This window comes from Homalodisca vitripennis, unplaced genomic scaffold (assembly GCF_021130785.1).
Source record: "Homalodisca vitripennis isolate AUS2020 unplaced genomic scaffold, UT_GWSS_2.1 ScUCBcl_7675;HRSCAF=15463, whole genome shotgun sequence".
Lineage (NCBI taxonomy): Eukaryota > Metazoa > Arthropoda > Insecta > Hemiptera > Cicadellidae > Homalodisca > Homalodisca vitripennis.
The window spans coordinates 48,153-76,045 of record NW_025783835.1 but is presented as its reverse complement, the minus strand read 5'-3'; the positions used below and the strand labels follow the sequence as shown (position 1 = coordinate 76,045).

Sequence of the window (27,893 nt, the reverse complement as noted above, 5' to 3'; positions counted from 1 at the left end):
TTGGAATTTCAAAATAATTTATTTAGTTTGATTTAAAATTAATAACAAATAAATTAACCAATATTTTAACATATAATAATATAAAATATTTAAAAAATAACACATTAAACAATTAGAGATTGAAACACAACAATTCAACATAGTAAAAATTCTAAATAACACATACACGTAAAAACAATAAATACAATTATCACAAAAGTTTTATATTTTACACTATATAACAGTTGAGAATTAATTGACTTAGTAAATCTAAATTGTTCTATGTCGGATTTATCCTTAATTTAAGAGTCTTTGAAGTACAAGCTCAAAATTTTAATCAGGACTTTGAACTTGTTCACAGAATGTGACATAGTAGTTTAACGGACAAGAGGTGAGAACATTCTCAAGATGGCTTAATAATTTGGCCTAATTTTAAAAGGTGAAACTGCATATCCACACAGGGCCTTAAAATGTGATCACTGATACAATTTGAAGTTTTTTATCTTTAGGGGAATAATCTTTTGTGCTAGGATGGAATAGAAATGGATGATTCCACCTTGCAAGGAATATCTAAATCGATCCCTCTCAGATCCCAGCACTCGAGAAAACATGTTCTCTTGACTTGACTTCACTCTTTACATATTGGAATATGTTTTTGAGTGTTGAATGACATTTTAGCGATAGATATAAATAAAGAATCTTACCAATTAAAATATAAGATGTATTAACTTTTTATTATTTTTAACAGATACATTTTGGTTGTTATACTATGCAAAAATTGTTATGTTTTTATGTTGAGGAAAACATTCTCAATGACCAAGTTACAAATAACATTTTTACTTGAAGACTTTGTTTTTGTAAGATTATCTAACCAGCAACCGTACTAAGAGAACACCAGAGTTGGTTGAGTGAATAGAATAGTCACGGTGCTGTACCATCCATGTGCCTCTAATCTTGAAAAAGGCATTTTTCACCATTTCCACAGTACATTTCATTTTGTCAAAGTTATAAAATCAAGATGTTTCTTATAAAAAGTTATTTATACTGACAAAAGTAAACAATTCACTTTATATTTTTATTCAACCCTTTGGGTACCAGATGAAATTTGTCTCTGTGTCTGATGAATACCAGTGACTTTTACCTAGGGATTACCGAAGAATGACGAACTGGGTTGTTATAAAAATTGTGCACTGGAGCTTAACATTAAGGAGCTTTTAAAGTTATTTTATTGGGTGTGTAATTTTGTAAACCACTATTGAATAATAATAAAACGTTCAATTTTTTACACAGTTTAATTGAACAAGGCTGCGATGATTACTGCAAGCCTAAACTAAGAGAAGTGTAACATTTCTTTGTGAATGTTTGTTTCTCATGATTTTCTCAAACACAAGAAATTACTGGATGAGAAACAACTTCGGTTCTACAAACTACAGTTAACAAGAATTCATGAACACTTTTAAAATAAAATGATTGATAATAGAAATTAGTTGTGGTAATTGCTTTATGCTTAAAATTAAGATTATTCACAAACTCTTCAAATGGTCTCTTGAGTAAATAATATACTCATTGCATTATATGAAGACACGAGTTCTTAAAGTCCTGAGTGGAAGTGCATGAATTCACTCTTTAATGTTTGAATATATTAAACGGATTTCACTGAGCCAATCAAACACTTTTAGAACATTCTCACATTCTGTATGTATATCAATAAGTAACATCTAAACCTAATTACAGGGAAAATCATCAATCTTTACAATAATACTTCATTGAAGGTACTTTTAAATATAGAAACACACAACACCAATATTGAAAATATAATTAGAAACAATCTGAGGAATTTCTTATCGTATAACTCGTTCTCTACACACAACATCAAAAATAACTTGCTAATTCTAAATGAATGTAGTCTTGAGAATTGTGCAATGCTCGTAATTTGTGCAATCGTAGTAAGCAGATTCAAGGCAGGTTCTAAAAGCATGGTTTGAAATTTCTGGCTTACACTGTAAAGAACTTATTCAATATACAAAAACTGTTCAGTTAGGAAATTTGTTTTTACAGGTTTTTCTTATAAACTTTGTTCAATAATGTACAGTAATTTTCTTGATAGTAAATAAATTAACTGGTGTAAAATAGTACTTTTTTCAACAATTAAAATACATACTAAAGAGATTAAGAGTTCTATAACAAAATGCAATCATTGCATTTTTATTTTACTGTTAACATTTTAATTATTAGTTACTGTATAAATTTAATTTCTTTAAAATAGATTTTGTAAAATAGATTCCTTACAGTGTAATCACAGCATGACTTCATTTCTTAATCTTAACAAGGTACTAGTTTCAATTTTAAATCTTGTTAAAACGATATGCACAGATTTTAAAGTCTTAGTGCGACTTCAAATTCATATGTTTGAAATTGGATGCTTGAATGTGTCTTTATAAATGTATAAACATATTACAAAGAAACCTAAAAGAGAAATAAAGGGATAAGAGATAAAAAATATTTGAAAGTTATAAAACTACAAATAAATTTAGTCCAATATTATTGATTTCATACAAAGTTACTGATTGATTGAAGATATGTTGATCTTGTGAGCGCTATATAATTTTACATCTTTTTATACTTAAATTTTTGGGCTAAGATTAATTAATCATTTTTATGTATTAGTTGTGCTTATTTAATGTTAAGGTTGTAGTATGTATAAATAATGTTTATATCTAAAAAGTTTTCATAGTTTTGAATTTTATATCCAAGCTTTGTCTCAGCCAAACAAAAGTTGCTTATACTAGGTTTAATAAAATAGAAATTATAATTTTATGTTATAGCATGTATTCATTTTATTATTTCCTACTAAATACCTATTGGTTATTTATTTGAACATCTTATATGAAATGGGCGGATTTGTATTTACTTTTTATTACCTAAAGTTATTTTATAAGTGTACATAAACCATGCTTTATTATTATATTTTTTGGAACAGATTTTGATTTTACATAGATTTGCCTTTGTTGTATAAAAAGGCTTTGGCAATTTAAAAAGCGCTATGTGCAGTAGCTAGAATAAGAACAATAACTATTGAGCAGTAACAAAATCTAGGAGACGATTGCTAAGCTTAGGCATTCCTTTTCTTGATTGGCATTTTGCTCAGCGGAAGTTGTACATTGATGAGGACGTCTGAGGCAAATCTGGAGTTTTAGAACCTGTAATTTAAAGTAACTGGGATTAAAATTATTATTATTACTGTCTATTTATTATCTAGTAATTAAGTATTAATCAACATACATTTTATAGTTATATAACTTTGTTTGGTGAGTTGAAACCTACGTGTTAGTTTGGTTTTGACGAACTTGCGTCTTGGATGTTTGGGGCAGAGATGGGCTCCATTCAAGTGTTCCCGCCACCAGTCCTCACCTGCTCCCACCACAGTCCGACACAATGAGCACCTTAGAACTCTGCCCTCTGTACACATCAAACATGGGGTTTTTATTAATCTGAACAATAGGTTCAAGTACACATATACCATTTTTACTTAAACAATTCAGGAATAACTTACGTAAACAAGAAGGAGAATTTCGGTGTTCTTCAAAACTGTCAACATGTTGTACATCGGAGCAAAGATCACACTTTTTATACAGCTTGCGCAGATCACATTCATCTGTAACAGGAAATGTGATTTGTTAGAGAAAATTGTAATCAATTGTATTTTAAAAGCAAGTATGTGTGCTGATATAACAATTTTTGTGAAGACTGGGTGAAAGTTGTATATAAGCATATAAAAGCTCTTTTCTGCAAATTGTTAAACTTCAGACTTGGAGCTTCATATTTTATTGTATCAAACTATTTGAAAACACTCGTTTTTTGGCAAAACTGAAAGGCTTGAGTATAGCGACTTGCTTCAGGTTACGTTAACTAATGTTTTTATTTAGTTATACTATTATTTTGGTTTGAAATACATTATATTGACAGTTAAAACAAACAAAATTAACCAAAGTACACTCAGCAGATGAGCATATTATTACATGCCTGCAAAAAAGGACATGACAATGTACCCAGATATCATTTCTTTTTGCGCTCACAATAAGTGTTTTACTTTTTGCTACTATTATTCTGATAAAGATTAGAAATGAAAGAAAAATTATTGTACTTTTATGTTAATTCACCTGCGAGGTGTTGGTTCAGTGATGCAACCTCTACCACTTCTTGGCAATGCTGGCACCGCATCAGCATGGGACAACTTTTCCAGTAGTGGATGTTAAGACCCTCCTCTGTAAACGATTCTGACCTCTCGAGGCAGAAGATACATTGCCTTGAGAAACAGATAAGCAAGACAGATCAGATAAGGAAGACAAGTCAAATAAAGATGAATAACTGTTAAAAGATTTATTAACTACTGTACAAGATAGGTTTATACATACTTGTCAAGAGGCTGGTCAGGTGGTGGGGAGAGGATACCTCCAGACGAGGATGATGATGCACTGTGGCTCTCTGAGGAGTTGGTGGCAATGTTGGCAGCATTGTCAGAATGAGTGTATGCACTGGTGGACGGCCTTAGAACAGACGACGTAGCCGGATTGGCACTACTCACACTGCCTGACCTCACTAACTTGTTCTTGTTAGAAAATGTTTCAATAGGTTTTCTCTAAAAACATTTTAAATTTGAATCATTAACATATTAAAGATGAAAGTTACAAAATAATATTTACTATTGCTATTTCCAAACTACCAAAGTATTAACCAGAATTGAAACCATGAGCATGTAATATATTGTATTAACTCTTTCACTCAGACTCGAACTTGTACAATTGTCCTCTCTGCTTGTGGGGTTGCTATGGGTGGCATAGGTGTTCTCTGTATCTGGTTGGAAGGTTATGACCATGTGGTCCCTCAGCTCGTCGGGCCACTCTTAATGGCCCTCACTGTTTTCCTATTCAGCTCGCTAGGTTACTATGTGTGGTCCACTGTATTGCACAGTTATCAAATTCAATCCTTATTCAGTGTGACGGAAAGCATTGTAATTTCTCAAACAAATATGCAACTAAATTAATATTTCTCTATTTGCAGCACATACCACATTAAGCATCATTTAAGAGTTATTTTTGTCAGAGTCATAGTCATAGTCAAACTACTTTATTCTGTAATATGAACAAGGTACAAAGAATAGCGTCACTACAATGAAACTAAATACTAATATTAATTTTAAAATAAGTAACATTAATAATATTTTTAAGTAAAAAATAAAATCGTAACATCTTAACAATTTATCTTCAATTCTTCTTTAAATGAATTAATTGGTTTTTGTATTGAAATATTCCTCAAAAGAATATAGAGACAAATTAGTTAAATAATCTTTGACTTCTTTTTAAAATTTTAACAGATCTGTTTCCATTGTAAATTTTGTTGGTAAATTATGTAAATATCTAACACCTCTGTAATATGTTTTCTTTTTGTAAAATTCGAGATTGTGTTGATCGACATGTCTATTAAAAACAAGTATTATATGTATGTTTATTGGTGTTTAGTATCGGATCAAAAAGTTGTTTTACATAAATTATTGATTCAAATATGTGTAAACCATATACTGTCAGAATTAATACAAGTTCAGAAAAAATATGTTTAACAGAATCTGTATATCTTAAATTTTTTATGATTCTCAAAGATTTTTTTGTAGGACCAAAAGCCTATCTAAATTACTTATTGTTGTTGCTCCATAAATGCTTATTCTGTAAGCTAAATGTGGATGGATCAAAGAGAAATATATTAATTTCAGTGTATGTAAATTATTAATTTTTGCCATTTGTAGCAATGCATATAGACCAGTAGACATCTTCTTAGTAACATGATCTACATGTCTATCCCAAGCTAAATTTTTATCTATTATAAGCCCTAAAAACTGTTTGTGGTCTACTTGTTTAAGTCTGTCATTGTCTAGAAAAATGCCACAGTTTAAATTTGATCTGGATTGCTTTGTAGAAAAAGAAATATAATTAGATTTATCTGAATTTAATAAAAGATTATTTTTGTCAAAAAAATCCTTAATTCTACTTAGACCAATATATGATGAAATTTCAATATTTTCAAGCTTCTGACCAGAAAACAAAACATTTGAATCATCAGCATACAGACACACGGCACCATCCAACCCCTCCATCACCCCTGGCAAACCTCCTATATAACATAAAAACAATAGAGGTCCCAGGATAGACCCTTGGAGCACACCATGCCGTAGTGTCTGCAGCTGTGATCTGTGAGCCCTCACATAATGATTTTTATTGTGAAAAATTGTTTCTTCTATTTCTACATATTGTTTTCTATTTGTTAAATAGGAATCAAACCACATTTGCTCCTTTCCATATATACCGAAGCTGTTTAATTTCCTTATTAACTTTACATGACTGACTCTATCAAATGCTCTGGTTAGATCTAAAAATATCCCAATTTATTACTTTTTCTCTTTTATCAACTGTGTCAATAATGGACTGGATAAATTCTATACCGGCCGTTATTGTTGATTTTCCACGACGAAAGCCATGTTGTTGTTTGTCCAACAGTTCATTAGACTCTAGGTGTTTTAAAAGCTGATCATAAAGAGTGTCAATGCCACTGTAACTGCTTTAGTTGTCCTAATCACATGATAAATTTCGTGATGCTTTTCACACATTTTACCCAAAATCACATAAAATTCAACCTGTTATAATTTTAAAACCATTTTAAGGGAGGTCAGTTTGTCCTTTTTACGGTATCTAATCAGGTATGAAAGTACAGATCCAAATTACATAAAATTCAACCTGTTACAATTTTAAAACCATTTTAAGTGGGGTTAGTTTGTCATTTTTAAGGTATCTAATCAGATATGAATGTACAGATCCACTATATTATTGTTATAACGTTTATTTAAAAATATTTTTATTTGTTAACTAGAACATGTGTTTTTGAGTAAGAAATTAAAAAAGTATTTTGATAAAACAGTACCGGGTGTTTACTTTTACATAAACATTCAAACACATGTAAGGAAAAACATGTTTAAAACAATTTATTGACTTGTGTACCTTTAAAGCATTCACAAAAAAATGTATTTTTTTGCATCTCACAATACTATTATTATTATTATTTCTAGTTAGTTGTTTCAATCAGTTTTTAACACTTTCTTATCGTACACCAAAAAATTCTTAATTAACAATATCAACCTTGTCCCTCAAATTCTACCTGCTGAAAACTGTTTTAACCCTTCCAGGGTCAACTTACTGTAGCCTTAGATTGCCTATTATTCATGTGTTGGGGTAAAAAAAATTTTTTGACCAAAACTGCTCAATTTGATTTTAAATTGCTTACCTGTCATGGAAAAATGGAAATCTATCCATAAATAATTTTTCCCACCTTTTTTTGTGTGATAGACCAGTATGCGTATATAAGCGTCATTGACCCTTCCACAAATTGACATGCGTATATAAATATAATTGATGTTTAGGTTTAGCGTAATAAAAACATTTTATTATTAAAAATAAGTATGCATTACATGATTAGGGTTAACATACAAAACAAATAAAGTAAAAACTAATCATATAACAAAGGAGATTGATCACTGTCCATTCACATAGTCCTCCATGTTATGATAAGCTTTGAAACAGCTATCTGGGTGAAGGAACGGTTTGTTGACACACGTTTTACAAATATAGATCGTTTCTTTTCGCAGATATTTTTTTGTAGCAGACATGGCATCGATGACCCTTTGTGTCTCTTCCCATGAGATGAAGTTTTCCGTCTAGCCGTGGTACGCGGGGTGCAGAGCGACTGAGAAAGGAAGAGGCAGGCAGCCGACAATGACCTTGACTTGCCACTAAAACCCCTCCCCCACCAAGCAGCCCGAGCCATTCCGGCACACCCTTCCCCTACCTTACTGCCACCAAACTACTTCACTCAATAACTACAGAACTGATTGCAAATTTACTTTTTAGAGTACAACTGGGTGAGATGTAGGAATAAAATATTCATGACTTATTCTAAGGCAACGTACATTATAAATTTCATCTACATCAATTCAATAGGTATGATCGAGTATGAAACAACCTAACAACTTCAGTTCAGTACGCCGAGTGGAGAGCGTCTCAGTAAACAAAGAGGCAACCGACAATGACCTTCATTCAGTTGCCGCTAAAGCCCCTCACCCCCCCCCACAAGTTGCTCAAGCCACTCCGGCACCCCCCCCTTCCATACTGCCGCCAAACCACTTATATTATGTTCCCGATTAGCTGGAATAGCTGACAACTTCAAATAATAAGGATATTCATGAACATGATTATGTGTATATACACGCACTTGACGCTTGGCCAAAAGAAGTGTATGCGTAAATATACGCATATGGCCCCCGGGAAATGTTAAGTTAGGCATATATAACCGTCATTGACCCGGGAAGGGTTAATAATTTTAAATGCTAATGCTACATTTAGTACATTTTCAAATATACAAACAAACACATACAACAGATACAATATTTTAATTACCTCAAGGTCAACCTTATCAAACTCCTGCATAAGATGGCGATAGAGCAGATTGCGACGTGTAATATCATCATCAGGTGGCAACTGTTTGCGCACAATGCGTGAATTGACCTTGTACACATGGATGAGAATACGCTCAGCTACCTTGCGTACTGCCTCGGCAGGATGGTGTAACCCAGACACTCCCAGTTCTGATAGAACTCTGCAGGTCATTCCACTGCACACAGTCATAAAATTGATATAAGTATTATGAATTACTCGGCCTTGGTATTAACACATTAACTGCTGACTAATTTTACCTATGAGTTAGGCTGTGCTGAAAAGAAAAATTTTACTTTTCGATGTGTAGACACTCAAAAATATTTGTCTTGGGTACAAAAATAAACTTTATTACGAATTTTACCTTATTAGAAAAAAATTAATAATGGACTCGTAAACGCGTCGGCAGCATATAGCATCACATATTGACGCTATGTGCTGAAGACGCGTTAACGAGTCCAGGAGCTTTAAGTGACAAATAGCACTTGATTTAATAATAATAATAGAATGGAATTTCTTTTACTTACATCTCTGGATCGAAACACAATAATAAATTCATCACTACAAATATTTACACTATATACAGAACGTTTCTTCTAGGCGTGATAACTAGCAAAACAGTCTTGAAGACACAAAGCTGGTGTTTCTGGACAAGCTTTGCACTGGTATGTTGTATCCTTTCTTCGTCCGTTACGAGTACACACTTTACACTTTTTTCTTGCTCTGATTCCTTTGTCATTCAAAGGCAGCTTTGTAGGTAGGTGCTTCACTTCCCCCTCGTTGTCTTCCTCTTCTTCATGTTGATGTTCCCTGTCAGGCCCTAGAAGGTTTTTCACGATATCCAATCTAAAGTCCAGCACTGTCATTTTCTTGCCAATAACAAACTTGTTATACAAAATAAAAGCATTGAGGATACCCATTTGTAAAATGTGGATCAGCAGCTTTTTGTGCCATCGCATGGTCTTCCGCTCACATGGATAGTAGCTCATGAGCTGATCCTTCCTATCCACTCCACTCACATAATTATTATATTCTATTATAGGTAAGAGCTTAATGTTTTCCTTACCCCATCGGTTCACGGACAGATTCATGTCATTTTCATACTGGTTACTAATATAAACCACCTCTCTTACATCCTTCTACTTCCCTACCATTATACCATCATGGTATTTTGCCACCGTTTCGCCTTTCTTAAGTTTTTTAGTTATCACATCTTTTGATACACCTACTCTGTCTGATCGTAGGGTTCCTGTAATGTAGGTTCTTTTCTCTATAAGAGATTTTGTCAGAGAAATACTGTTGTAGAAGTTGTAAGCAAAAATTGAATACCCTTTTCCAAGCCATGGTTCCATCAAGTGTAACACTACTTTCTCGGCATGTCCTTCTCCAGACAAAATGTCCATAGCACCTGCGTACACAGCAAACTTCATTACTAGTCCATTTGGTTCAGCAAGAATGTATAGCTTTACTCCATATTTATGTCTTTTATTCTTAATGTATTGTTTAAACTTAAGTCTGCCTCTAAATAGAACCATAGACTCATCTAACGACAACTCTTTACTGGGTGAGTATATACACAACATTTTGTTGTTGAAATAGTCAACAGCAGGTTTTATTTTATGTAATCGATCATTATTTTCATCACAGTAAACAACACGTAAACATCTTAAAATTAACAAAAATCGGTCTCGTGACATGTACTCACCAAAAAATGTTTTGAATAACTTGTCTGTACTCCAATAATGTTGTAGTTGTGGCAAACGGACAATTCCAGTATGAAACAAAAGACCAAGGAATATGTTAAATTCCTGCAAAGTCAGATCTTTCCATTGACATATTCGTGACTTTAGTTTGTTCAGATAAGAACACCTTTTCTGCGTAACTATTGGTTTCTTTGACAATACTTTGAAGAAACACATCATCAATAATAAGTCTAAACCAATCTATTGGTTTATTACCTGGTGGAGGAATTCTTAAACCCGTTGGTCCATTAAATAAAAATGTTTTTAATTGGGGCAATTCACTCCATTGCAAAACAGGACGAGAAGCTTTTTTCCCTCGACGAGAAGTTGGTTTAGCTGAGGGTAGACTGTTTATATGGCTAGGACCAGGTATAGCAAGATCGTTATCACTGGCAGCAGGTGATGCATTATTGGGCTCGGCTGAAGTAATGTCAAGAACAGAACTGTTCTCGAGCGTGGTGTTATCAAACTCATCTTCATCACTTGATTCATTTCCACTCGGCCTAAAACTATCGCCACTACTATACTCATCAGATTGAGAGTCGTAAAGAGCATATCTGTCGATTTCACTGATAGTTAAATTATCAGGATTACGAAAATATGTTGGATCTTTGTCACTTATGTTAAAACACTTCAAAATCACATAAATCAAAAACGAAACTAACTTTCGAGTAAGGTAACCTATGCAGCGGGCAGTTGCATCCGGCACCCAGGCCTTGGATGTATCTGCCTGTTCTTCTAGCGCTACCACCATCGACGACGATGTAGTACTCGATGATGCTAGCGGAAGGGTTGAGTCCATGGACACAGACACTGGAGCATGTGTAATGGACTACAACCTTAAGCTCTCCCCTTTAAACTGCGCAAGCGTTGGGCGATGGAGCAGAAAAAGGCCGACGGCAACCTGGCTTCCGGACAGTCAATGGAGGAGGCAAACGGGCCAAGAGGTCGGCCAATGAAAGAAGAAAGATGAAAAAACAGAGGAGGCAGCACCGGAGGCAACTGCAGGTGCGGTCTCTACTCCTATTGGGAAGAGAGGGCGCTCGGGCGGTTCTTCGGCGGAAAAACCCCTGCCGAAGAGGCGCCCGACCGCACCTCCTGAGCAAGCAGCGCATGCGACGAGTACCAATCCCTCAACGGAGGAGGGGTTTGGGAGAAACATTCAGGGAAGTTCTGACGGGACATAAGCTAGTCTTGGTCCCTGCGAAACTTTCCTGAGAGGCGCCTCTCAGAGGAGGAGGCTATGGAACTTCGGGGGCGCATTCTCGACGAGGTACTCTCAGCAGAGGGTGTGTGCCTGCAGTTCAGAAGGTGTTTCCCCGAAAGGGGGCTCTCGTCATGCTCTGTGGCAATGACGAGACCAGGGATTGGCTGCGGGGTCTGCTCCGGGGCTGGGATCGGTGGCCCTGGGGGAATAGGGGTGATCTGTGGGGACTACAAAAGACCTCATAAGATCTACCAAGGTCTTCCTAAGGGTCGATGGTCCCATGGCCGGGAAGGACTCTGCGACCATTCTCAAGGCCATTAACAAACAGAATGCTGGGATCTCTGTGTCGGACTGGAGGGTTGTTGGAGATGTCCACACGGGAGATTCCAGAACTCTTGTAATTTTAATAGATGAACAGTCTTCAACCACTCTTTAAGGGGAGGGGCTGGAGGGTGTTCCATTGGTGTGGAGCAGGTCCAGCTGAGGGCGCGGGGTGGGGCGGTTGATCATGGGGATCAAGGTTCTTTCAGATCAACCTGCTGCAGCACAATAAGGCTGCCTCGGCTGTATTCTGCAGACGCTTCCTGTCGGAAGATTTTCACGTGGCTCTGATACAGGAACCTTGGATTAGCAAGGGAAAAATATCAGGGCTTTTCAATGACAGGGGTGAAAATATTTAGTGCCCAGGTTGAAAATGCCAGGACATGTATTGTTGTAAGCAACAAGGTGGACAGCATTCCTGTTCTGGAATTTTGTTGCAGGGATCTCGCCACAGTCAGGTTGATGGTGGCTGGTACTGGACGAGCCCTGCTAGTTGCATCATCATATCTACCGTATGATGATGCGGAGTTCCACGCCCTCCAGGGAACTGGCTGCCTTGGTGGACCATGTTGGGAGGAGTGGAGCGGAACTGGTGGTGGGATGCGACGCCAACTCGCACAACGAGGCGTGGGGGCAGCACCAACACTAATAACAGAGGTAAGTTACTTCTAGAATACATAATGTCCCGTAGTCTAATGATCGCAAATGTGGGAAAATGTCCCCACGTTTCGCACGAGGACAAGAAGGGAGGTGCTAGATGTGACCATGATGTCGGAGGGTATGGCTGGTCGATGCATGGCTGGCATGTGTCTGACGAGCCTTCCCTCTCTGATCATGCTCACATCTGTTTTTAAGATCGGTGAACAGATGCTGGAAAAAGTTTCAGTATAGGAATCCGAGGAACACAAACTGGGTATCATACAAGGAAAACCTCAGGGCACGGCTGGATTCTGATTCCACTAATGGGAAACGGATTCACAGCGCGGCGCAGCTTGACGAATCTGCTGACGGTCTAACTTCTGCGATTGTCGGCTCCTTCGATCTCAGCTGCCCGATTATTAACAAAAACAGATCTAAGGTAGCCTGGTGGAGCTCTGAATTGGCCTCTTTGAGGAAGAGGGTCAGGGCTCTATTCAGGAGAGCCAAAACTTGGGGCACTTGGGACAACCTACCACGAGGCTCTTGCACTGTACAACCGCAAGGTTCGTACGGCTAAGAGGTTAGCCTGGAAGAAGCTCTGCACCGATATTGACAGTGTGCAGGGCAGTGCAAGGCTGCAAAAGCTATTGGCAAAGAATCCCATCTCGCCGCTTGGGTAGTCTCAAGGACGATCAAGGTGTTTACATTACTGAGCCGGAAGGAGTTCTGAAAGTCATGATGGGAACACACTTCCCGGACTGTATTGTTCATGAGGGTGAACAACCACCCGAAAGTGAGGGGAGACATGCGGGTCGCGCCACTCATTCGCAGTGGAGTCTGGCGCACCGTATTGTTACCTTCAGTAGGATTGAGTGGGCTATTAACTCATTCAGTCCTTACAAGGCTCCCTGGGGGCGACGGGGTGAGACCGGTTTGCTTGCAGCGGGGATTGGACATTCTCCTTCCACAGCTGTGCAGACTGTTCAGAGCCTCCGTGGCTCTCAGGTACATCCCACTACCCTGGAGAGTGTCCAGAGTGGTGTTCATACCGAAGCAGGGGAGGGCGGGCATGGATCGGCCGAAGTCTTTCAGGCCGATATGCCTGTCCTCCTTCCTTCTCAAAACCATGGAGAAAATGGTTGCCAGGTTTGTTTGGGAGGGAGCTCTTCTGGAGCGACCTTTGCATCCTAACCAGCATGCCTACACTCCAGGAAAGTCATGCGACTCGGCCCTGCATCAATTGGTATGCAGGATTGAGAAGACGCTGGCGGCAAAAGAGGTAGCTATAGGAGTCTTTTTAGACATTGAAGGTGCCTTTGATAATACAGCCACTCAGGCGATTATCAATTGCGGTCTCGGGGAACGTGGCGTTGATGGTCAGGTGTGTGACTGGATAGGGGGCCTTGCTCACGGACAGGGTTTTGTTTCAACCCTCATGGGAGCAAGTGTTTAGTGCGAAGGGCTACGAGGGGCTGTCCGCAGGGCGGCGTCCTCTCTCTCCTCTTCTGTGGAACCTGGTTGTGGATGACCTGCTGAATTCTTTGAAATAGCAGCGGTGTCTTTGCACAAGGGTACGCAGATTGATATTGTGATTCTTGTGAGTGGCAAGTTCAACACAACAATCACGGAACTGACCAATGCTGCTCTGAACATGGTGGGAAACTGGTGTGATAAGGTTGGCCTCACCGTCAACCCCACCAAGGCTGCCGTGGGTTGCCTTTTACCAGGAGGCGACAGATGGAGGGCATTGGTCCTTTTCTATTTAAAGGCTCACCCGTTGAGCTGAAGCCTGAGGTCAAGTACCTGGGCGTGATCCTAGATAGGGTTCTAAACTGGGGACCTCATCTAGAAAGGGTCATTGCCAGGGGTAAGTGGTCTCCTAATGCAATGCAGACGTGTGATAGGTGGGCCCTGGGGACTGAAGCCGAGGCTCTTGTACTGGCTTTATGTTTCCGTGGTCAGACCTGCACTAATGTACGGAGCTGTCGTATGGTGGCCAAAAATGGAAGCCAAAACGGGTGGTAGCACGTCTGGCGGGTTATCCAAAGGATGGCCTGCCTCGCTATCACAGGGGCCTTTTCCTAGTGCGCCAGGCCGCGGCTCTGGACTGTTGTCTTAATCTCGCCCCCCTGGACATTGTTCATTCGAGCTATGGCCAGGAAGAGTGCCTACTACTGTCTTCAGCAGACGGGATTCTGGTCGGGCTGCAGCGGTGGGCACTGCAGAATTAGCACTCTGATACAGGAGGATGTTTTGCATATGATCTCTGATCAGATGCCACAAAAGTTTTCCTTTGACAAACCCTTTAGGATTATTTTGCCCTCAAGGGATGATTGGTCAAAGGGGAAGCAACCTCTTCCACCAGCGGAGCTTCGAATGGTACACAGACGGCTCTAAAAACAAAAAGCGGCACAGGCGCTGGAATTCTGGGAGTGAGACCATGTAGGGAGCTGGTGGTTCCTATGGGTCCGTATCCGACAGTCTTTCAAGCGGAGGTCGCAGCCATTATGGAATGTGCTCGTGAGAAATCTTCGTCTGCGATATAGGGGCAAGACGATTAACATTTCACGGACAGTCAGGGCAGCGCTGATGGCGCTGGATTCTTGCGCAATCAAATCCAAACTGGTTTGGGATTGCTATCAGAGACCGTTTCCCCTCCCTTGCCAGAATCAACAAATGTAACCGTTTGTTGGGTTCCTGGTCATGAGGGGATTTTCTGGGAACGAAAGAGCTGATGCCCTGGCCAACCAGGGCTCAGCAACAATTATGACGGGCCCCTCAACCATTCTGCGGTGTTCCAAGGTGTGAATCCTCTAGGGTTGTCTCGAAATGGATTCGCGCGGAGCATGGGAGAAGGTGGAGGTTGCATCCGGGTTTGAGAGTGAGTAGAATGGTATTACAGTCACCTTCCTCCAAGGTGGCCTCGGACCTTCTCTCATTAAACAGATCAATGTCTTTCCAACGTCATTGGTCTCATTACGGGGCATGGTCACCTGAAGAAGCATCTACACAGAGTTGGTATCCTTCAGGAGGATCCGCTCTGTGGAAGGTGTAATGAGCAGGAGGAGACTGCTGAGCACCTGCTCTTTGATTGCCCAGCAATAGCAAGAGAGCGGTATGCCATCTTTGGTAGCTTGAAACAGGGGTGGCGAGTTTTTCCCAGGAGGACTTGATAAGGTTGTTTTCGCGGCGGTTTGTTGAACTGCTGAAGTTGTAGACTGGTAGTCCTCATGGTGTTTTCGGGGTGCGCAAAAGGCCCTTGAGGCTTAAGTGCATGGCAGTAGGCCGCCCCAAGGAAGAAAAGAAAAAAAAAGAAGGTAACCTATAATCTTCACTGTCGTAACGTCTGATTTACAATAAACCAATCAGCTAAGCTACCAATTAGGAGGAAGCAGGTGCGCGCGCAAGAACGCGTTTACGCGTCTCCCGCACATGACTCGGTTACCTGCAGACGCGTTTACGCGTCGTCAGCACTGAATGTGTTAAACTAAATATTGTTTTTAATACAACCTAGGTATAAATTTATACTTGTGTTTTTAAAATTATGAGAACTTATGAAAGCATGATTCGTTGGTTTCAGAAACAATTAACAACGTACTATACTTAAATTTATGAGGCATGTTTACTTTAATTTTAGTTACCACATCTGCAATTTTGGCATTTTTAATTAATATTTTATTCCTGAACTAACTAACAACAATTGAAATGAATGAGACAAATCTTCTTTTGAGAAAATTACAAGTAATTTCATGTATACAAGAGAGTTTGATAACATTGTTAAGAGAGAGTGAACAATAATTTTTAATATAAATAGCACAGATGCTACATAAAAATGCCACTGAATTCTTATATTTTAAAATGTATTTAAAATATTATAATTTTACTTTATATTTTGCTGATTTAATTATCATAATTTTTTTGTTTATTTATCATATAATAATTCCTTGTTTTAAAAGTATTTACAGAATTTTACTCGTGTACTTTAGAGAATAATTGATTGCAATAATCATACATTGAAACCTTAATATTAAACTGTTTCTCAAGTATTTGAACACCAACTATTTTGGAAGTAGTTAGTTTAGTTACCTTTGTTTGTCAGTGGAGATGCCATTGTTCAGAATGAGCTGTTCCACCATCTCCATCTTGCTGAGGGCCAAGCGAGGATGTGTGCTTGATGTCAGTACTCTTGTCAGGTGAACTGGTATGATATTTAAAGATCTGGAAAAAGGATTGTGTTGTAAATATCAAGATCAACAAGCTCAACCTGTTCTGGAAGGTACTAGAATACTGTATTTTGTAGTGGTCAAGTATCTAGTAGTAGTTCTAGACAAAAGGCTCACATGAAATCCTCATATTGAAAACACTATTCCAAAAGCAACTAAAGCTCTTGGTGCTTGCAAAATATTCCTTGGATATAAATGGGAACTAAAACCCAAGATGATATATTGGATTTATGAAGCCATAATAAAACAAATGGTCACATATGCAGCCCTTGTGTGACTGCCGAAAGTAGAACAAAATACAGCAGTCAAGAGACTACTGAGTCTTCAAAGACTAGCATGTCTAAGAATTACTGGGGCAATGAGCTTCTGTCCAATTCTGTCACTGGAAACAGTACTCCTCTGGGGCAGGAGGTGAAGGAGATAGTGAAATAAGTGCTACAAAGCTGTTGAGTAGAAAGGTGACTAAGCTTACCTCATCTGAAGGACACTTGACAATAATACAGGAATTTCCTGAGGCTGAAATGATAACTAACGTGTCTGAGTGTATGGTAAAGAAATACTCCTTTGATAAACAATATCTCGTCTCCATAGAAAATAGAGATAAATGGAATACAATGGAGGCCAACCCTACTTAAGGTGTTCTGAGGTTTTATACTGATGGCTTATGTCTGCACTCTAGGGTAGCGTTTAAAATATATTGGCTAGGAGCCAAATTGGCAATGCCCTTAAGGAAATACGCCACAGTGTTCTAAGCATAGTTCATGTCAATTGAAACATGCGCAAGAGGACACACAAAGCAGGCCTAAAGGTGCACAATATTTAATATTTTCAGACAATCAAGCAACATTAAAGGTGTTTGATGCCTGCCTCTTTAACTCAATGGTAGTATGGGGATGCAAGAATGCACTAATTAGCAAAGGTGAACAAAGTTGCCCTAGAAATTAAGCTTCTTGCACAATTTTAAGTCTTTGGGTCAGATCGTTTTTAAGATATCGTGTGGACAGATAGACAGGCGCACAGACATAAATAAAATGTTTAACCTTTCAAGTGACAAGGCTTTGCTAATGCTCGGCCAATAAATTGTACCAATATACTTTTCTACTACATCAAGTGTTGAAATAGCCACTGACTGTTGAAGTGGTTATAAAAATTTGCCTAGAATGATAGAATGTCCCATAAATTTAAGATAATAAATATTTAAAGATCTTTTAAAATATATTTTAAACAATCTGTTCTTTTGAATTTTAACATGATTCTGAATGATTTTTTCTGTTGTATGTGTATTTCATTTAAATTATGTTTTGTTATAGCACCCTATATACTTATCCCAAGACATGTGAGAATCAATAAAGGTATTACTCATATAGATTTCAGACATTTGGATACAAAAGTACATTCTTTTACAATGCATGACTGACAGCGATGATCATCTCAAGAAAGAGTTGATGGAGCCCTGAAATTTTGTGCTTATCTATAAATTATAGTTAATATTATGTATGTGACATCAGCGTTTATGCACACAGAGCCCCCCCCCCCAGGTAGGCCCTTTAAATAATAGAGGAATAGAAAGAAGGTGACTCAAGACTATAATACCAGCAATTTTGAACTATTTATATATCTATCTTAGTTTTTATAACAGACATTATTAAGACTACAACAACTTTTATAGTACATTTTACTGCTTGAAATCCAAGCTGTCGCTTGTCTAATGACTGACTTTCCTCTAGATAATTTAGCAGTTGAATGTAAAACAGCATATTCAAAGATTTTTAAAGAGATAGGAAGCAGTTACAATTTCTCATAGCAGGTAGGTCTCTCAGATCTTCTCGAAAATAGGTATAACACATAAATGGATACTATATATGTAATTGCTATCAAAGAAATGTTAATTAGATGATCAGAATCATTAGAGATCAGAATTGTAAGCATGGCTTCTTTAACAATATTAATATAAATATCGTTTCCTGCTAAGAATGTATTTTTAAGAGATAAAATTATTGTTTCTAGCTGTAATTCCACTACTTGGAAAATCCCAAATTCCTGTTAGTAGAGAATTGGTAGTATACGAACAATGTGAGAAACATTTGGTATTTTAATTTATCTAAGCCAACAGCTATAACAAAAAATTCATCAAACAGATCGACCATTGCAACAGTTTGAATTATTGATTTCCTTTTATAAAAAACCATTACACTGGAATTTTGGTTTAATTCTTTGCCATGTTGTGATTAGGTTATTTGTTGGGTGGTTCAAACTTTGTTTTTAGAATTTTAGAACTTTTTTTTTTTTTTGTAGATTTGTAATAGGTATTGCTCTCTGGTGTCTTCCATAATGTAGTTTGTAATTCTTTGCCTTTGTACATTCTAAGAATTTTCTTTTGCCAATATAATTTGAAAGTCAAATCGTCTATATTTAAAAAAACTTTAAGTTTAGGTTCATTTTATTATCTAAGAGCCTATCTTTAATATTACCCATTTTGTGTTGTTACCTATCCATGACATTATAGTTTAGCGAAATTAACTTAAAAAATGTAGTTAAACGCACTGAAATATACATCATAGGTTTTATTTATGTAAGCTTAATAAGCCTATATTCTTTTGACCACTAAAAAAATGTTTTATGATTTTTTTTTTAATTTATTAAAGTTTGTGTGTAATTTGGTACTAATCTAGAAAAGGATGCAAGTGTACATTTAAACATTATTATTATTGCTAATCAAAATTTCTATCTTCCTATTTCTTATATTGTTATTTTTTTAACTTAAGCAAAAAAAGTAAAATTGTTACACATATTTCATAGCAGCTTTATTTCATACTATTAGGTAACATGACAATACCATGAATGTTGGCCGTTAAGTTTATTACAAGTTCCACATACTACAGTTTTGTTCATTTATCTTTTTGGTAGTCAGTTGGACAATGTAAGTCTTTTACGTCTCTACTTGATCAGAGCCAATTCATTTCAGCATGAATGTTTCTTGCAGATTAAATGATTGATGTGTATGACTGCTGTATATTATAATCTCTTTGTCACTATACTATGACATATCATAGCATGCCTAGGTTGTGGAAAATAAACTCTTGTTTAATGCATTTTGGCCTGAGATATATTGTTTAAACTTCACACAAATATAAAAGATTAGTTTCTTGCAATAGCACCAGTGTCAGTATTATTTCTTCAGATTTCTTTATATTATATTTATATTATTAATAAAGCAAAGCGACCAGCCTTGCAATGATATCTCTTGTACTAAAACAGCCATAAGTATGACTTGCTACTTGCTGCAAAGGTTTACATGAAAATCCCTTGTAGAGAAATCAGTCTGCCAATGAATGGTTTAAAAAGATTAAAACCCCCAAAGAGTTTTGTTTAGCATTTATAGGGAATGTAATGTGAAAAATAGTTTGGAATTTGGAGCAAATTAGAATTGAAATCTTATCATATTATACCAAATATATAATTCAATTCTGAAGAAATGCTTACATATAATAATAATCATCAACCAGTCCAATTAAGAAAACTACTATCATCAATACCTGACATCTGAGCAGTCAGCTAAGCTGAGAATTGTATGCATTGCCATGTTATGTATACGAGGCGTCGTATCACCAGATTTTGATAGGAGTTCCGGTAGTAGTCTGTCCAAGCTACGAGAGACTTCAGCTGTCGAGACCCTGAAACATACCCAGCCAAATTACCATGTTAAAATCAAATTTTTCCCAGTAAATAATGCACTAAGGAAAATAATTGAATCAGTACAAGTATATTAACCCTTATCAGCTCAAGTAATGAAGTCAAAGTACCACACTTGGGAGTAAATATTGATGTGTACATACTGATGTCTCCACATGGCACCTCTAGGCTGTTGCGGGTTGTGAACTGTTATGTTTTTTTTTTAACAAGTTAAGAATTTTCTGTGGACTTCAAATATAAAGTTATTAATAGCTTCTGGAGACATGATATCCAGGATGAGGTACGGGGCTTATTTCTGCCAAAATCCAATGAAACAGCAACAATGGTTATAATGTGAGGTACTCTCCATCACACTGGATAAAGAATAAACTTCATTGATCCAACCTCTACTAGTTTAAGTAGGTAGTGAAATCATTTCTTCCTCAGGTCTAATGGCTTTTGGGAAAAATTAGCTTCACCTAATCCAAACATTATCCTCTTTCAAAGTGTATTTTCATTTACACTTAGTAACATGCAACTACAGGACATTCAGTGGGTTGTCCATTGTCAGTTTTTGTTTTAATCCATTTAGGCCCTACTGAAGTTATAAATAAGCCAGAATTGATCCATATGGGAAATATTAAGAAGTGTTCAACTCACCTCCCAGCGACAAATTCACTGAAGAAGTAGCGGATGATCTCAGCAGCAGTACTGTAGACGATGAAGACCTTATCCCTGAGAGCTCGATGCAACAAGTAGACAGCAGCTCGTGCGACTTTGTTGGGTGAGTGTGTTTCTGTATTCTCTGGTGGTTTGACACACTCACTGCGAACATGGGCTCTTAGTGCTGCCTGTAGTAACCGCAGCCCCTCCTCCTTGTCTGAGAACTGCTTTGAGAAGAACTTCTCCACCTGATTAAACAAAATAATGTTTCTCTATAAAAATAATATATTTGAAACCATTAAAAAGTGTTCTTAACCCTAGTTATACAGCCACTGTGATACTTGATTATTTATATGTAAGGCTACAATGGTAATCCTTTATCATAATAATTTATGTTTTCAATAACTGACTTAAATGATAACTACACTTCAAATCTGTGCTGTAACACATTCATTAGTCAAATATGTAGAGACAAAACACATTTTAGAGCAAATGTCAAGCTTCTACAGTTTAGACACTGCTACAAAATAGAACTTTCATTCAGACATACATTTTGAAACTCATCCACTTTGTTGATCAACAACTTTTATGACTTCAATTTGGGAGTCAGTCTTCTAATTGTGCAGTCTCCCAGCAGTTATATGCCAGAAACTCATCTAAATAATACAATAGATTTTACGCTAAGACGGCATTTCAAATGAGTTTTAAGAGTTTTAAACACTTTGAGCTTTTTATTTCATTTGACAAACTCTTGATGAAGTAAACAACTGACTGTGAAGTGTTCACAAGCTACTTACTGTTCTGAATCTCCCAATCTGGCAGTTATTTCTGCCTCTGGTCTTGTAAACATGAATGTCTTGGCTGTTGGTCAAGCCACATTTATACATACTGTGTAACGTTGTTTTAAAAATATATAGGCTTTGTAAAATTATCAATAGCTGCAAACCTTTAAAAAGCTGGCATACACGATTCTCTTAATTTGCAATGATGAGAAGGCTCTAAAAAACTAATTATTTGTACATATCTCTCACAACACCAATTTGTAGGAGAGGGGAGAATAAATCAAGTCATAATAAGCTGAAATCAGAACTTGAATTGTGTAGCATTTGGCTATAGATCTCAAAATACAAATATCTGAATCTAATTTGTACAAAAATTACCATACAATAATAATAACATAGTTTAGTAGATATCATACAATGTGAATACATACAACAATATGAATATCAAGGACACAATCTACCCTTTAATTCATCTAATTTTGTATAGTAAGGAATAACATTTATTTTGACAACCAAAAGTTATCTTCAATATAAAAATGTTAAAATATTTTCTGAAAACAAAATAAATTACAACTTTAAAAATTGAATTAAAATTTATAATCTTTTATAATTGTAACTTACATATTACAGTATTCATGAAAAAATAAAGAGTAGTAGCCCAACAATGTGTGAAAATTTGCCACGTAATTGTAGGGTTACGGTATCATGAATATTCATCTCATATTTACATTATTTACCAGATAATAGGAACAATAACTTCATTACTATGTCTGCATTTCAAAGTAAATAACTAGTGTATAACATTTGTCCCCATTTTGAAAAGTTCTTTGTAGCATTTTAAGGTCAGAGATTTATGTATCAGTTTTATTGGAGTATCACAACAGTCAATATGTCAGATTATAACTTTGTTGAGATATTTAGTTTTTACTCGAAGAAAGAAGCTGGGTTCAATCTACAACTCAGCTCCACTACAGGAAACAGAACGTTTATGGTGATCACAAAACTGTCTGTAGTAGTTGATATAAGTAATTCAACAATTATGGTACAATAATTTTATTTAAACATTTCTTAAATTTTGAAGAAAATCAAAACTCTTACTAAGGCCATTCCAAAAACCGCTATTGGTAAAGCAGCTTGTTTCCTTTCTCGTTCGTTCAGTTTGGACACAACAGCTGATGAAGATACATTGTTCTCTCTTGGTTGCTCGGCTGAGTGAGTGCTGAAACAGGCAAAATGCAACAAATTATATTTGGTCAACACCAAACAACATACCAATTTCTAGAAATGTGTGTAATTTCAGTTTCCCAAAGAACTAACTAGATTAAATACTTGTAACCAATGTAAACAACCAGGAATTCAAATCAAACATATATATATATATATATGTCATATATTGTATATATATATATATATATATATATATATTGTATATATATATATATATATATAAACATATATACACATGTGGTAGTTTATAGTGGTGGTGTTTAGCAGCAATGCATAAATATTCATAGTTTATGTAATTTATTAATTGATTTGCTTAGACAATTAAAATATTTTGTAGCAAATAAAATATTAATAATACAACATAGTTATACAGTAATTTCGTAATTAATCTTAGATTTATTAAATAATATAATTTCTACTCTGTAATCTAATTCTAAATTAAAAATTAAAAAATAATTGTTAAGCCTATATAAAGAGAATCCTATGTAGTTTAAATGAGCACATACACTGTATTGTATTACCTTGCAGATCAGGAAGTGATTTTATTCGACCACAATGATACACAACACCATATTGACGGCACTGTGCGCACTTGTCCACAGGTTAATTTTATTGTGAACTATGACTTAAGATTTTTGTAACAGTCACACTGAAAATGTTAGAATAAAATCATTTTACTCTGTTACTTTTTGTGGAAAACTTTACTGCTATACCTACTTTCTATGGGCAGGAACAGTTCTCTCGTCATAAGCTTCATAGCTGTTTCGTGCTGCAGACTTGTTTCTGCGTCGCAATGATCCTGTGCCTGTTCTGATTGTCACTGGTGTCGCAACATACGCCTGGCCCTTTGGTGTAGCACTGGAAATCAACATGTTAAACCTTGAGCAAGTGCTGATTGTACACCAAGTGGGCAATAAGACAACTTTTATCACTTAAACTATCACAATCTCTATGTCTATTTTAACTGCCAACATCTGGTTTTCCGGTTGTTGAGAAATTATGCACAAAACACCAGTATCTGGTTTTACATATTTGTGAAATATTATAAAATATATTAAGAGTCACATTAGCGAATTTGTGAGCATCATGTTTAAAAATAAACACACACATATATAATTTTGTTATAGAAAAAATCCACATAATATGTTTTGAAAATGCAAAAACAGGGTGTACATTAAGTGTCAAGCATTTTTGCTCTTGCTAAATGTTTGGAATTTTGAATTGTAAAAATAGTAATTATTTGTACTTTTTCAGTGTTCTGTATGTTTGACTAGTGCATTGTAAGCAGATTTTTTGTACATTAAGTGTCAAGCATTTTTGCTCTTGCTAAATGTTTGGAATTTTGAATTGTAAAAATAGTAATTAATTGTACTTATTCAGTGTTCTGTATGTTTGACTAGTGCATTGTAAGCAGATTTTGTATACAGAATCAGTCTATTTTATTGATGAATGCCAAAGATTAAATTACCTTTGAAAAAAGAATTTGTTATGTATATGGGATATCCGTATTTGTGTTTACGAATTAAATAATTTGCAATACCATGGACTATCTTTTTATTGGTTTAGAAATTATTGTGAGTGATGTAATGATATTGAGGAAGAAATATTGAGTTGGATCTTTATTATTCTGTACAAAGTAAAACTAAAAGAACCACCCAAACAGAAAAACTAAAAAACTTCATTTTTAAGCTATAATGTTGCACATTTTAATACTATTTTTAATACAGGTGATTTAGCAAAATAACAAAGCAAATGTTAGTGTTATATTATAATCATAAATAATGATAAGATTAAAACCTATGACATCTGGCCTAATGTGGGGACAGGTTGGGCCGGGTATTGTGATATGAAGACCACAAGTTATTTGTACTAAATACACTACCAAGGTAGGAATTTACTTTTGACGACGCTATGTGATTATGAAAACGTTAAATACCAAGCTGGAACTATTTCCAATAAAATGTTGGAAATTTATAATACAACAAATATTAATCTATTCTATTTCAAACATTAAAACTAAACTAAATGCAATGGATATTTTTAATTTGTTTCGTTTAATATGTACAATAAAATATCATTAAAAATTGTATACAATAAATACAAATTTATTTTATAAAAAATTAAATATTCTGTAAAGTACAAAAATTAAAATCAGGTATTAACTTACTGAAAAAGTAAAAATTAACTATTCCACCAATTAATTACCAACATGTCCCAATGCACACTCGAAAGCTGACATAACAGCACTAATATCACAGTTTTATCAAGGTCATTGTTTCTAAAAAGAGTACGTGTGAGTTCTTCTGAAGGGAAAACTGTTCCTCCATCCCTCCCTATCTGACCCACCCCACCGGCCAACATGTGGATAAAAGTGATCAAGCTTGCCTGTGTGGCAATCCTTGCTTGCAAAGCTTACAGTTACAAAACATTTTATTGTTTTTCACCAGACCAGATAACGGAGATACCAGATATGACAGGTTTTACTGTATGTGATTGTTTTAATGTAAAATGCTGCAAAATGTCCAAACTGGGCTAGCAGTTAAATATACCTCTAGCAAAAGACTCGGCAGTATTGGAACAGGCCATGTGTAAATTGCCTCACAGTGAAAATATCAGATGATATGATACATATATGCATGAAGATGTGAATGTATGTAGTGCTTAGGGTCACTGGACCATATCAAAATGTTTAACCTTAAGCATACTATCCACGCATAATTAAAAAACATTAAAAATATTTTCAATATTAAAAATTTGTAAATGAAATAAAACTGTATTTCTTTAGACTATATTAAATAGTATATTGTATTATTTAAGTTTACATTTATACCTTATTCTTAACACAATTGCTAAATCTAATAAGAAAATACAGTAATTTTGACATTAAATTGTACAACTGACCCAGTTGGACTGACCCGACCAGCGTAGTGTAGGGGTGACACCGGACTCTGGTAGAGGCCAGGTGAAACAGCAGAGACTGTGTTGTCTGGCACAGGGCGCTGAGGTGGAGATGTAGCCTCAAGGCTAACCGGGGCTCGGACTCGTGGCTTCACCGAGTATGCAGGCACAGCCAACTCCTCGCTCAGTGTGGTCGTGCTAGTTCCATTGTCAGCATCTGGCGATTCCTCATCATTTTTTGCCAGAGGCTTTTATGAAAAGAAAGTCAAATTTTACAGTTTATTGACATTTTTGTACAGTAGTTTCATTTAATTTATTTTATAGTAATTAATATTAATCCATAAACTATTCATTTATGATAATAATATTATGTTCAACTCTACAGTTGGATCTATAGTACTAAAGTTACTTAAGCTCAGTACGGTTTTTTTTCTGCTACATAAGGTATTTCAAAATATTTTTATTTATGGAAATATTACTTGAGTACATAACTTACTCCATTTTCTTCTAATAGATCATCTACTTCCAGCAGTGCATACACTTCCTTTCTGTACTCGTCCATCTGAGCTTTCTTTTTCTTTGCTTTGGAATAGTCTTCATGCATAATGGCTTGTTTCTTCCCTATTTCCAATTTTCCAAGCCGTTCTCCAGCTGCTCGTAGCTCTACCATCGCTGATTTCAGTTTTCGTGCATACTCGAATCTTTCATCTACACAAAAGGAGTGTTATTTTATAATGTATACTTATATAATATTTTTATACTGTAATATACTCTAGTACTATAATCTATGTACATTCATATAAACACAAAAAACATATTACAGATATTATTTAATTAGTATATATTCCATGTTGCTGATCATAAGTTGATCACAGACTATATGGAGATCGTTTCCTGATTTATTACACTAAATGCTGAGAACTGTATTTACATGAGGAAATAAATAGTCTTTCATTTATTTTAAAATGTATTGTTTATGTGGTTTGAACATATTGTATGTTTATACACATTTTTATATCAAAATATGCAAAAAAAATTTTAAATCCATTTCCAAATTCTGTTTACCTGACTTTATCAAGTGTAATAAATTACAATATGTACATATTTGGTGTTACTGAAAATTGTTTGCTGATTTAAGGAAAATATTGGATGGATAATATGAATTCAGTCCTGAGAAATGTTGAGGTCATTGTAGTCCAAAATATTTAAAAAAACTGACCTTGGACAGCCTGATGTTTCCTCTGCTCTAGTAGTCGGATGATCCTAGCCACATCCTTGTCCACGTACATCTCAAAGGCCAAGTCATCACATGCTGAGGAAAGTGATCCCTGACCACCTGGGAGCAGATTATGATCTGTATGGCCATTGTTGTTCTCTTCTCCCTTGCCTACTTCATCTCCGATCAATTGGATTGCAACTATGCTCACCTACAAGTGATTATTTACCTTTATACACATTTTTCACCATATTACTTTTCGATAATCATGGTAATTTTAAGTAGATAAATCAAAAATGCATAACTAAAAATAGTTTAATGTTCTGTATCTATCCGAAATACAGTACATTCAAGTTCTCAAGTTAGGATTTTAGTTAAAAGATTTATATTGAAGTTGAAAATAATGTAAAAAACTAACAATATAAATCAATAAGCTATAACATTGATTGATTTCAAATTATTTACCTGATTGAAAAGATTTAAATCATTGTTGTGATTCTGGTAAAGCCGAAGTTTCACATACGAGGTTGGACTAAAAGGTGGAACTGTGATGGATTTCAGTTCTCGGCTTTTAAATTCAGTAGATTGGTTATCACTTAACGTTATGTAGCCCAAGTATTCAAAAGGTAATTTGGTTGCTTCCTCATCAGCAATATCATCTGCATAATCTTCAGGACCGACAAACAGATCTATTCTCTCAGCTGAAACAATGCAATCATTCTCATTTAAGGTACTTTATTCAATAAAAGGGAAGCCATGACAGCATATATTTAGCATACAAACAGCTCAT

General features: G+C 35.8%; 1 protein-coding gene across 1 annotated transcript; it reads right to left on the bottom strand.

The window, feature by feature from the left end:
* Window positions 1-27,893, bottom strand: LOC124374271 (centrosomal protein of 104 kDa-like). The gene is made up of 16 exons (XM_046832515.1): window positions 27,887-27,893; window positions 27,569-27,804; window positions 27,107-27,314; window positions 26,384-26,595; window positions 25,891-26,135; window positions 23,707-23,847; window positions 22,861-22,981; window positions 20,978-21,228; window positions 20,182-20,319; window positions 16,509-16,640; window positions 8,478-8,691; window positions 4,395-4,618; window positions 4,140-4,285; window positions 3,533-3,634; window positions 3,304-3,438; window positions 1-3,179 (listed from the first exon to the last, which is right to left on the bottom strand). The coding sequence occupies exons 1-16, from the start codon at window positions 27,891-27,893 to the stop codon at window positions 3,124-3,126; spliced, it is 2,568 nt and encodes an 855-aa protein (XP_046688471.1). The 3' UTR covers window positions 1-3,123.

Bases quoted from the DNA above. Each gene is read 5' to 3' on its own strand.
- LOC124374271 (XM_046832515.1), bottom strand. The intron at 4,619-8,477 runs GTAATTAAAATA...AAATGTTTTTAG, and splicing joins TTGATAAGGTTGACCTTGAG to AGAAAACCTATTGAAACATT. The intron at 3,635-4,139 runs GTGAATTAACAT...TTCCTGTTACAG, and splicing joins ACTGAACCAACACCTCGCAG to ATGAATGTGATCTGCGCAAG.